The sequence below is a fragment of the Ranitomeya imitator genome, chromosome 7 (assembly GCF_032444005.1).
Source record: "Ranitomeya imitator isolate aRanImi1 chromosome 7, aRanImi1.pri, whole genome shotgun sequence".
Lineage (NCBI taxonomy): Eukaryota > Metazoa > Chordata > Amphibia > Anura > Dendrobatidae > Ranitomeya > Ranitomeya imitator.
Window position 1 is genome coordinate 129,396,288 of NC_091288.1, and position 12,860 is coordinate 129,409,147.

Genomic DNA, 12,860 nt, shown 5'->3' on the forward strand with positions numbered 1-12,860 from the left:
TAATAGAAACATATGCACCACTTCTGTATTTATCACCCACTCCTGGTTTTGGCTTACAAATACTGAGGTAAAATACTGACCAAATACTGATAGTGGACGGCAGTCTTAGGCTACTTTCACACTAGTGTTGTTGGCTGTACGTTGCAATGAGTCATTCAGGAGAAAAAACGCATCCTGCAAAGTTGTCTGCAGGATGCGTTTTTTCCCCATAGACTAACATTACCGACGCATTGCGACGTATTGCCACACGTCGTAACTGTCGTGCAACGGTTGCGTCATGTTTTGGTGGACCGCCGCCACAAAAAAAAGTTACATGTAACGTTTGCATCGAGTCCACCATTTTCGACCGCACATGCACGGCCGAAACTCCGCCCCATCCTCCCCAGACCTTACAATGGGGCAGCGGAAGCGTCGTAAGACTGCTTCCGCTGCCCACGTCGGGCATTTTTCATAGCATGCGTCAGTACGACGCACTGCGACGGGCCCGTACCGATGCTAGTGTGAAAGCAGCCTTATACTGACAAGTCTACGGTCACCGAGGATGGCAGGCAGCAAGGATTCTGGGAGATATGTGGTGGAGGGAGCAGGGTGACAGCAGCACAGAGTATTTCAGGAGAGCAGTGTGCTGGTCTATGGGGGCCCCCTGTTTGGTGCGCGGAGCAGCCAGGGATTGTACATAGAGCGCTGTCTTTTATACACATGGATGGACCGTCTGCTCCACAGAAATCCAGGAAACATTTCTGCGGATTGATGGCCTGTTCTGATCCAGACTTTGCATACAGACCCCATTCCCCTCCTCAGATCCTGTCATCTCCATCCTGTCCTGGCGATGTGTGAAAGCGAGGCGACAGGCGAAGTACGGGGTGACGCTGGGAAGGAAATGTAGCCATATAGTAACAATTAAAATGAGACCCCTCTCTTCAGCTGCCTCACCAGCCTTCCCCTGACTACACCTAACTGGAGGTCATGCTGCCCCCTCTATTACCCCAGACCCGCGTGCAGGTGCTCAGCCAGAACCACCATAGAATGGGTCCGCTTTCTGAAGATAATACTGCCATAGTGTTCTCACATAATACCGCCATATAGATCACACACAATACCGCCAGTGTTCTCACATAATACCGCCTTATAGATCACACATAATACTGCCATAGTGTTCTCACATAATACCGCCATATAGATCACACATAATACCGCCAGTGTTCTCACATACCACCATATAGATCACCCATAATACCGCCAGTGTTCTCACATACCACCATATAGATCACACATAATACTGCCATAGTGTTCTCACATAATACCGCCATATAGATCACACATACTGCCATAGTGTTCTCACATAATACCGCCATATAGATCACACACAATACTGCCATAGTGTTCTCACATAATACCGCCATATAGATCACACATAATACTGCCATAGTGTTCTCACATAATACCGCCATATAGATCACACATAATACTGCCATAGTGTTCTCACATAATACCGCCATATAGATCACACATAATGCTGCCAGTGTTCTCACATAATACTGCCATATAGATCACACACAATACCACCATATAATTCTCACAATACTGATCGAGCATAATACCACCATACAGATCACATAATACCATCATATAGATCTCACATAATGCCATAATACAGCATGACGCCCGCAGCTCCTGTTATCGCACGCATTGAGTTGTGTGTGCAATGGGGAAAGATATGCAGGGGGGAGAGGAGTGCATAGGAGAGGATTAGATACACGGTTCACCAGACAGTATCACACAGGAGAGGATTAGATACACGGCTCAGCAGACAGTATCACACAGGAGAGGATTAGATACACGGCTCACCAGACAGTATCTCACAGGAGAGGATTAGATACACGGCTCAGCAGTCAGTATTCCACAGGATTAGATACACAGGTCAGCACAGGATAGGATTAGATACACGGCTCAGCAGACACTATCACACAGGAGAGGATTAGATACACGGCTCAGCAGACAGTATCACACAGGATAGGATTAGATACACGGCTCAGCAGACAGTATCACACAGGATAGGATTAGATACACAGCTCAGCAGACAGTATCACACAGGATAGGATTAGATACACGGCTCAGCAGACAGTATCACACACGAGAGGATTAGATACACGGCTCAGCAGTCAGTATCACACAGGAGAGGATTAGATACACGGCTCAGCAGTCAGTATTCCACAGGATTAGATACACAGGTCAGCACAGGATAGGATTAGATACACGGCTCAGCAGACAGTATCACACAGGAGAGGATTAGATACACGGCTCAGCAGACAGTATCACACAGGATAGGATTAGATACATGGCTCAGCAGACAGTATTAAACAGGAGAGGATTAGATACACGGCTCACCAGACAGTATCACACAGGAGAGGATTAGATACACAGCTCAGCAGTCAGTATTCCACAGGATTAGATACACAGGTCAGCACAGGATAGGCTTAGATACACTGCTCAGCAAACACTATCACACAGGAGAGGATTAGATACACGGCTCACCAGACAGTATCACACAGGAGAGGATTAGATACACGGCTCAGCAGTCAGTATTCCACAGGATTAGATACACAGGTCAGCACAGGATAGGATTAGATACACGGCTCAGCAGACAGTATCACACAGGAGAGGATTAGATACACGGCTCAGCAGACAGTATCACACAGGATAGGATTAGATACATGGCTCAGCAGACAGTATTCCACAGGATTAGATACACAGGTCAGCACAGGATAGGATTAGATACACGGCTCAGCAGACACTATCACACAGGAGAGGATTAGATACACGGCTCACCAGACTATCACACAGGAGAGGATTAGATACACGGCTCAGCAGACAGTATCACACAGGAGAGGATTAGATACACGGCTCAGCAGTCAGTATTCCACAGGATTAGATACACAGGTCAGCACAGGATAGGATTAGATACACGGCTCAGCAGACACTATCACACAGGAGAGGATTAGATACACGGCTCACCAGACTATCACACAGGAGAGGATTAGATACACGGCTCAGCAGACAGTATCACACAGGAGAGGATTAGATACACGGCTCAGCAGTCAGTATTCCACAGGATTAGATACACAGGTCAGCACAGGATAGGATTAGATACACGGCTCAGCAGACACTATCACACAGGAGAAGATTAGATACACGGCTCAGCAGACAGTATCACACAGGAGAGGATTAGATACACGGCTCAGCAGTCAGTATTCCACAGGATTAGATACACAGGTCAGCACAGGATAGGATTAGATACACGGCTCAGCAGACACTATCACACAGGAGAGGATTAGATACACGGCTCAGCAGACACTATCACACAGGAGAGGATTAGATACACGGCTCAGCAGTCAGTATTCCACAGGATTAGATACACAGGTCAGCACAGGATAGGATTAGATACACGGCTCAGCACAGTATAGTGATAGATGCAGGGTCTGATGTCCTGTGAGGAGCTGCAGTGAGAGGTCCGAGCAGCACAGAGCCTCCCCCATCCCCCTCTGTTACCTCTCTGCAGCTCCTGATAAGAGAACATCAGACCCCAGCACTTCAGACTCTCTAGCGATTCTAGAGATTCAGCCACACACCAGGCAGCAGAGGACAGGGAACGGCCGCTGAGTGTGAGGGGAGACAGATGGAGCTGCCCCTCCAACAGCACAGCTCAGTCACAGTGGAGCTCACAGGTATACTCCACTGTAGGCTGAAGCAAGATGGCGCCGATCTCCTGCCTCTGCTGTGATGTGGAGACAGCCCAGGGGACGTGGCCACATCAGAGCAGAGAGCAGACAATGCTAGCTATGGGGTCGCCTCCCGACTACAGAAGTCTATGTCCAGGGCTGCCATATGTGAAGACTGTAAGTGTCGTGCAGCTACACTTACAGTCCTGCAAATGAAAATGGCGGCGCCCAGTGGCAGAAAAACAAATGAATAAAAAAAAACCAATAAATATTATGCACTTGAAAATAACTTATTAAAAATAAGGAATTAAAGAGTTTTTTTTTTTTTTTTTTTTTTTTTTACAATATTAAAACGCGGCACCTTCCCTTTAAGGGATTCGGGGACTTACGGCTGTCCCAAGTGGTGATTATTATATGGGTTTTTGACTTGATTTAACATCCGTCAGAAATCTTTAATTTGGAGGAGAGATTTTCCAGGTAGTTGTCCCTCCCTAAAGCATTAGTCTTTGGTATTCCTCCTGCCTGCTGTCGTGGGGGTTATTAGAGAATATAGAATTAGACTTACCGGTGATTCGGTTTCTAATAACCTACCACGACCGCACAGGTAATTCCCACCCCTCTACTCAATTATTGGATCTAGTAGTAATAAATACGGTTAAGTTTTCATACTATTGTGGTCCTTTATAACAACACTGGGGAATGGAGGTGGGATGGGCTGTTTGACCTCTTCCGTGTTTCCTGTCCCTATTAGGCCGGGGTCACACTACAGCTTAATACGGACGAGTGCTAAGTGATAATAAATCGCATAGCACTCGGACCAGTTTTAATCTATGGGGCAGCTCCCATCATCTGTTTTTTTCTTGTCAGTATTATTCTTGCGAGTGAAATCTCAGCATGCTGCGATTGTCCGCGTATCTCAGCCGAGAATCGCCAATGCAAGTCTATGGGTGCGAGAAAAAAAATCGCACAGGACTATGCGTGTGACTTGCGAGAAATTCTAAGGCATTGTGCAGGTGACAGGAAAGGCTCAGCCATTATTTGCTCAGTTTGCAAGTGTGTGAGAAAATCTCACCATACGGATGGCACACGGATACTTTTTGAGAAAAGAACACATCCTGGCATTGCACACGGATGACATACGGATCACCATACGGAGAACATTTGTGCGATTCTCGGCAGACAAAATCGGACAGATTTTTTTATACATTGTGTGTGACTCCAGCCTTAGGATCAGATTACATCCTCCTGTGTGCTGTCGTGGTAGGTTATTAGAAACCGAATTACCGGTAAATCTAATTCTATTTTTTCTTCTGTTCACATCTGTAGCGTGAGATCCATCAACAGCTAGCAGAAAAGGCAAAGTCTGGTGATTTAAAAGTGTTAAATGGATCTACTGCCTCTGCATCTCAGCCACCTTCAAAGCGCAAGCGACGATGGGATCAGACAGACCAAACACCAGGGTCAACCCCAAAGAAGGTTTCCAGCTGGGACCAAGCCGAGGTCGTTGTACTTAATCTAATTACTTTATTTCATGAAGTATAGCATTGCTAACATATTTCAGATTTTTTTTTGTTTTTACATTTAGTTCTGTTTTTTTTACTTTTTTTTTTTTTTTTTTGCGTTAGACTCCTGGGCACACACCTTCACTGAGGTGGGATGAAACCCCAGGCCGTGCTAAAGGAAATGAAACTCCTGGAGCTACACCTGGATCAAAAATTTGGGATCCTACTCCGAGCCATACTCCTGCTGGAGCAGCAACCCCTGGTCGTGGGGATACTCCAGGTCACGCAACACCAGGCCATGGAGGAGCAACTTCTAGTGCTCGTAAAAATAGATGGGATGAAACTCCTAAAACGGAGCGTGGTAAGTTTGGTGACTTGATTTTTTTTAAACTGTACATTTTTACTAAAGTTATATACATTTTTAAGAAATGGACATAAGTTCTGACAGACAGATACATACAAAAACGTAAGATTAGAGAAATTACATTGGCAAGGTAATGTAAAAACAGTAGAGGGAGAAACTCCTTATAATAGGATGCCCATAAGTAAATTATACAATGAAACATTGACTACAGACTATACCAAGCCAAACTGAGCACCTTTATTCCCATATCATACCCTAGCAAAGATCATCCATCAAGAAACAGACAAAAAACAAACAAATGCAAAATATCCTGAATACAGTAGGGATGAACCTCGTATAGACGGACAAAAGGACAAGACACACATCAAGGAAGGGAAAGTGAGGGATCCGGGATCAGAAAAGGAGACCAAATATTTAAAAGATGGTTTAACCATTTCTCTGAACCCAGAAGTAATCCCACAGGGCCCAAACTGAGTCAACTCCATTCACTCTTGCTCCCAAAAGATCCATCCTATATTCCATCCTACAGATGTCATTAATTCTATTCAGTAAGTGCTGATCTGAAGTAGGAGATATCTGCTTCCAGTTAAGGGTGATCAAACACCTCACCGCTGTAAGGATACAGAACAGGTTGGCTGATTTTTTTTTTTTTTTTTCCCCCCCCCAATCCCTTTAGGGGAAATATTTAACAGATAAATTGTCTGGTCAAGCCCCACCTCCACATAAAGAACCCCGAAGATTAACCCCCGTGGCTTTTTTCTTTTTACGCTCCCCTCCTTCTCAGAGCCATAATTTTTTTTTTTCCATCGATATGGCCATGTGAGAGCTTATATTTTGCGAGACGAGTTGTACTTTTAAACAACATCATTGGTTTACCATGTACTAGAAAACGGGGAAAAATTTTATTTCATGCAATAAAATGCATTTTGATTTAATAATAATACAATGTGATTTTTCTGGATTTTGTTTTTAAGATTCTCTGTCTCACAGCTGAAGTGGACTTAGAATAAAAATTAGACCTCCATTCTTTGTAAGGTAGTAAAAGTAGCAAAATCGGTAGTGTATCAAATACTTAATTTTCCCACTGTTGCCGTGTGTATATGTATATGTGTACATGTGTGTATGTACAAGTGCTTCTCACTAAATTAGAATATCATCAAAAAGTTAATTTATTTCAGTTCTAAAATACAAAAAGTGAAACTTATATATTATATGAACAGTCCAGACAGTCCGTTTATTGTTCACTTTCCTCCCTGCTGATGTTTTAATACATGTCCAAATAAAGTTGTGACCACCGTACCTGGGGTAAGTGCGCATCTTATTCTTTTGCTCTTGCACGTTATATATTATATAGTCATTACAAACGGTCCTCTATTTCAAATGTTTATTTCTGTTAATGTTGATGATTATGGATTACAGCCAGAGAGAACCCCAAATTCATTATTTCAGTAAATTTGAATATTTTATAACACCTGCTTGATAAATTATTTGAACCCCCAGAGCTTTTTTCAGTTTTCGTTTTTTTGCTCCCCTCCTTCCCAGAGTCATAACTTTTTTATTTTTCAGCCAATATGGCCATGTGAGGGTTTATTTTTTGCGGGTCGAGTGGTACTTTTGATCGACAATATTGGTTTTACCATGTTGTGTACTAGAAAACCGGGGGAAAAAATCCAATTGCGGTGAAATTGCAAAAAAAGTGCAATCCCACTTGGTTGGCTTTTTTGCTTGGTTCACTAAATGCTAAAACAGACCTGCTAATATGATTCTCCAGATTATTATGAGTTCATAGACACCAAACATGTCTAGGTTCTTTTTTATCTAAGTGGTGAAAAAAAATTCCAAACTTTGCTAAACAAACAAACACAAAATTGCGCAATTATCCGATACCCGTCGCGTCTCCATTTTTCGTGATCTCAGGTTGGGTGAGGGCCTATTTTTTGCGTGCCTAGCTGACATTTTTAGTGATACCATTTGGGTGCAGATATGTTCTTTTGATTACTGCATTTTAATGCAAAAATTCTGGCATTTTGAATTTTTTTTCTCACTATGCCATTTAGCGATCAGGTTAATCCTTTAATTTATTGATTGGGCGATTCTGAACGCTGCAATACCAAATATGTGTAGGTTTGTTTGTTTTTTTTTTTTGTTTTTTTTACTTTGAATGGGACGAAAAGGGGGTGATATGAACTTTTATATATATTTTTTATATATATATTTTTAAAAACATTTTTTTTTTAAACTTTTGCCATGCTTCCATAGCCTCCATGAGAGGTTAGAAGCTGGCACAACTTGATTGGCTCTGCTACATAGAGGCTATGCTCAGATCGCCTCTATGTAGTAGAATTACAGCATTGCTATGAGTGCCGACCCCAGTGTGGCGTTCACAGCAATCCGGCATCAACTACCATAGAGGTCTCAAGGAGACCTCTGATTGTCATGCCGACTCGCCGATGACCCCCAATCACGTAATGGGGGTCACCGGTGTGCGCATTTCCATCCGGAAGCGTGCGTTAAGTGCTGCTGTCAGTTTGACAGCGACATTTAACTAGTTAATGGGCACAGGCGGATCGCTATTCCACCCGCCCCTATTGCGGGCACATGTGAGTTGTTCAAAACAGCTGACATGTCCCGGCTTTGATGCGGGCTCACCGCCGGAGCCCGCATCAAAATAGGAGTTCTGCCATCTGATGTACTGTTCCATCCAATGGCAGAAAGGGATTAACAGTCTCAGTTCCTCCCAAAAACCTGTGATCACCGGACAAGACCAAAAAAATATGTAGTGCTACTAGGAGGCTGACACTATGCACAAATAAAGTTAGCGCCTCCTCTGCAGTGTACACCCCACCGACTGGCATTCTGAAACTCAGTTTAGCTTAGTGTCAGTAGGAGGTGGACAAGGGTCTTTCATTAGACCCATATCTACCTCAATGTGCGGCGTTTTCTTTCAGGTTCACCGGATGGATACAGTGTGAACAGTCACAACTGTAATCCCACAATATGGACTGCCACTCCGTATCCTCATAGATCTGACAGCAGGACCAAGACCCCCAGGATACAAGCGTGCTTAGAAGTCCGGTCCTAGCTCTGTCGCCCACTAGAGCCTGTCAGGTGCGGAGACGAGGACGTCCATCACCAGCTCCCCGGACGTCTGATACCTTCCCCGGATTGAGGTTCATAACGGATGGCATGGGATGTTTGAGGTGAATATTCCATATAATCCCCACCCGTCCCAGATTAGGGATGAGATTTGGTAAAGGGGCGCAGAGTTTTACTTGAATAAGGGGTCCCTTCTGCCCACCAGCGCCACTGAATTTCTGTTTTACAGGGAGCGCAGAGTTTTTTTCCAGGCTTCCTTTGGCCCGGTCGTCGCTTCCCCTCCTCGTTACCACCGGCGGGCGCACGGAATGGGGGTTGTCGCTGCTTCCGCGCGGCGGCCCTTTGCAGGCAGCTGCGCTACCTTTTTTTCCCGGCGACCGCACTATCTTCTCTGGCGCCGCTGCTCTCCGGCTCTCCTCTAAGGCCCCGGCTTCTGCCCGGGCCTACTTCCGCGGCCGCGACTCTGCCCACTTCCTTTTTCCTCTGCCCGACTATCGTCCTCTCGGCGAGCTCCGCCCACCGGCACCATCTTGGTGCTCCTACCCTGGTGTGAAGGATTACCCCTTCCTCCCACGTCACCAATCCGTGACGTCACTACACAGGTCCAGCTCTCCGGCGCCCCCTTTGTCTCTCAGGTCAGTAAAGGGACTGCACCTAGAGCAAATGGCCGCCGGGGAGACTGCCCTGTTACCCACCCTGGGTATTCTAAGATTCGCAATCAGAGTAAAAGGATCAGCCCAAAATTAATTTATGATTTAATTGCCTTAAGGGCGCACTAGATAATTACAAGAAATATACAATCACAATATATCAAGAGTTACAGTCAGAGTACAATATAACAACAATAATACAAGGCTTAAAGGTATAAAGCTGGAGGTCAATTTACCAGGTCGAAGGTCGCTTGTGGAAGCCGGGGGGCATAGCATTCCGCAGGTCCAAAAACTTAGTTGCCGGGCAGCCCCCAGAAAGCATGTGCTTGCTCCCCTCTGGCTGGCATACCCTGTTCCTTAAGATGTCATCATCATCATCTTCTTCTGTGGAGTGAGACCCTCCCAGTGACCTCAGCTTCTTCTACCTGGCTGAGCCCCCCTGCCTGCAGCTGGGTGGGCTTAGCAATCTCCACCCCCTCTGTCTCCCTGCAAGATTTATTCCAATATCTAATAAATGGGATAACTTCTCTCAGGATGATCGGATCAGCACACGGGCAGTACCAGCGCCTGTGGTTTGTTCTGCCGGTCGTACTGGGATCAAACCTGGACCCATTCGGTCCCTGTGGGAGGCTGATCCCTATATCTCGGGTTTCAGACCTTCCACCGTCACGGGAGTCACACTGTTGGATGCACAATTTCTTTAGGGTAAGGAGAATATTTTTTATGAGCCTGTACCTCGGACGATGCGTCCATAATTCACAATTCCATGTTGGAGACGGTTTGGCTGGGCTGCCATAATAGATGTGTATCCAGTGGCCACTTGGCATGCGTGTTTTAATTAAGCCCCCAAGCATTTCCAAGCCCCCTGGTGGCGTGGTTTCCTCATGGGGCTTTGAACTACCGTCTACAGTTTACACTGAGCTCAGCCCGTTAGCATACTAATAGGAACTCTATTCATTAGCAAAGGTGGGGGCCAGGAGCACTCCTGTGTCCAGGAGACAAAATGGAGTCACGCCAATCTGATAGCATGCCTGTTCCAAGATGGCGGCTGTTCCCTCATCACACCTCCCTGCTTTAGAGGGCGCTAGGGGGCATCACATTCCTGTGTTCCCCCATGCGCCCTTCCACACCTTCTTGCCGGGACAACCCATCAGCATTACCATGGTCTCTGCCACTTTCTCCCTGAGCCTGTCCCTGCCTCCTCCTCTCTGAGGCTGACTCTGTCCCTCCTCTCTCTCTCTCTGAGGCTGTCTCTGCCTCTCCCCTCTTTCTGAGGCTGTCTCTGCCTCCTTCCCTGTCTCTCTCTGAGGCTGTCTCTGCCCCTCCTCTCTCTGAGGCTGACTCTGTCTCCCCCCTTGTCTCTCTCTGAGGCTGTCTCGGCCTCCTCTCTCTCTCTGAGGCTGTCCCTGCCTCCCCCTCTGTCTCTCTCCGAGGCTGTCTCCGCCCCCTCCTCTCTCTCTCTGAGGCTGTCTCTGCCCCCTCCTCCTTTCTCTGAGGCTGTCTCTGCCCCCTCCTCTCTCTCTCTGAGGCTGTCTCTGCCCCCTCCTCCTTCTCTCTCTGAGGCTGTCCCTGCCTCCTCCTTTCTCTCTCTGAGGCTGTCTCTGCCCCCTCCTCCGTCTTTCTCTGAGGCTGTCTCCTCCCCTGTCTCTCTCTGAGGCTGGCTCTGCCTCCTCCCCTCTCTTCCTGAGGCTGTCTCCGCCTCCTCCTCTGTCTCTCTCTGAGGCTGTCTCTGCCTCATCCTTTCTCTCTCTGAGGCTGTCTCTGCCCCATCCTCCTTCTCTCTCTGAGGCTGTCCCTGCCTCCTCCTTTCTCTCTCTGAGGCTGTCTCCTCCCCTGTCTCTCTCTGAGGCTGTCTCTGCCTCATCCTTTCTCTCTCTGAGGCTGTCTCTGCCCCCTCCTCCTCTCTCTGAGGCTGTCTCTGCCTCCTCCTCTCTCTCTCTGAGGCTGTCTCTGCCCCTCCTCCTCTTCCTGAGGCTGTCTCTGCCTCCTCCCCTCTCTTCCTGAGGCTGTCTCCGCCTCCTCCTCTGTCTCTCTCTGAGGCTGTCTCCGCCCCCTCCTCTCTCTCTCTGAGGCTGTCTCTGCCCCCTCCTCCTTCTTTCTCTGAGGCTGTTTTTGCCCCCTCCTCTCTCTCTCTGAGGCTGTCTCTGCCTCCTCCTCCCTCTCTCTCTGAGGCTGTCTCTGCCCCCTCCCCTCTCTCTCTGAGGCTGCCTCTGCCCCCTCCTCCTTCTCTCTCTCTCTGAGGCTGCCTCTAACTGTCGGTCCCTGGGCCACGCCTCCGCTGAACCCTGCTGGACCGTTACCCGGTACAGCCGTCCCTGGTCCCAGACCACCTGCTCGCGGTCTGACTCCCCGGGAGGCTGTGCCGCCTGCTCCTTAAGAGCTTTCAGGCTAGCGTCAGCTTCCAGCGCTTCCTGACATCCCTGACTCGATGTGGCGAGAATGGACAACACCGCCACATCCACCGTCAGTTCCCCGGGATCTGTCTCCTGGCCGCTGTCTGACTCGGCAGCCACTTGGTCAGAGAGGGGGAAGCCGTCGGACCTCTGCAAGGCTCCTTGGGCTCCGGCGCTCCCATTCCTGGTGACAGCGGCCACGACCACTGTGTCCATGGGTAGCGCCTGCTTCCCCCCCGGCTCCTGACCAAGTCGCCGGGTCAGGCAGACTTCCCGGCCCTCCTGACATCCCGGGTGTGGGGAACTCCCGCCCTGGGGTCTTACCTGGTGGCTCCTCTCCCGGGACGCCTCCTCCCCCCCATGGCCTGTTCCTCTTCCTGCAGGGGCCCTAGACTCAGCAGGCTGGATTCACCTAGGGGCCCTACACTGCCCATAGCAGCCCCTCCCTCCACCTCTGAGCTCTCCCCTACAGTCTCCTCACCTGTCCTCCCCGTGAGCCCCGTGTGTGTGGTGTCAGTGCATGGAGTACCCTCAGGTTTCACTCCCTCCCCCACTGTTGGAGGCACATTCAACACATCAACATTCACAGTAGAGACATGACATTCTTGGGGAGCCGAACTTGGGGGTTCAGTGGCCACATACTGAGACACTAGCCGCCCCAAATCGGTCCCAAGTAATACATTAGCAGGAATATTCGACGTTACTCCCACCTCCCGCATTCCCCTCCCGGCACCCCAGTCCAAAACCACCTTTGCGACAGGCAGCGCCGGTTCCACGCCTCCAATTCCGGAGACGGAAAGGGTTTTCCCCGGTACCAAGTCTTGAAGGGGACACCACCTCAGGACGTACCAGGGTTCGTTCAGCACCTGTGTCCCGCAGTCCCATGACCGTGGAGCGGCCGATAGTGACGGGTTGGTAATTGTCCAGGGACCTCCCACCACCCCCTCCCACACATAAAACAGTGGACGGTTTCGGGGACATGGATGGGGCCTTAAGACGCTGGGGACATGCTGTCTTGAAGTGTCCCAGCTGGTTGCAGTGATGACAACGTCTGGGTTCTGCGCCTGGCCTGGAGAGGGCAGCAGGGGGGTACACCCCTTGCACTCTGGGGGCTGGGGAAACAGGGGCAGGATTGG

The 12,860-nt window shown here is 48.5% G+C and overlaps 1 protein-coding gene across 1 annotated transcript in view; it reads left to right on the top strand.

The window, feature by feature from the left end:
• The window catches only part of SF3B1 (splicing factor 3b subunit 1), a 418,418-nt gene that overhangs the window by 126,404 nt on the left and 279,154 nt on the right, over positions 1-12,860 (top strand). The window contains exons 6-7 of the mRNA XM_069733802.1: positions 5,046-5,222; positions 5,345-5,582. Coding sequence (XP_069589903.1) covers positions 5,046-5,222; positions 5,345-5,582 — 415 coding nt within the window. The remainder of the gene's footprint in view (positions 1-5,045; positions 5,223-5,344; positions 5,583-12,860) is intronic.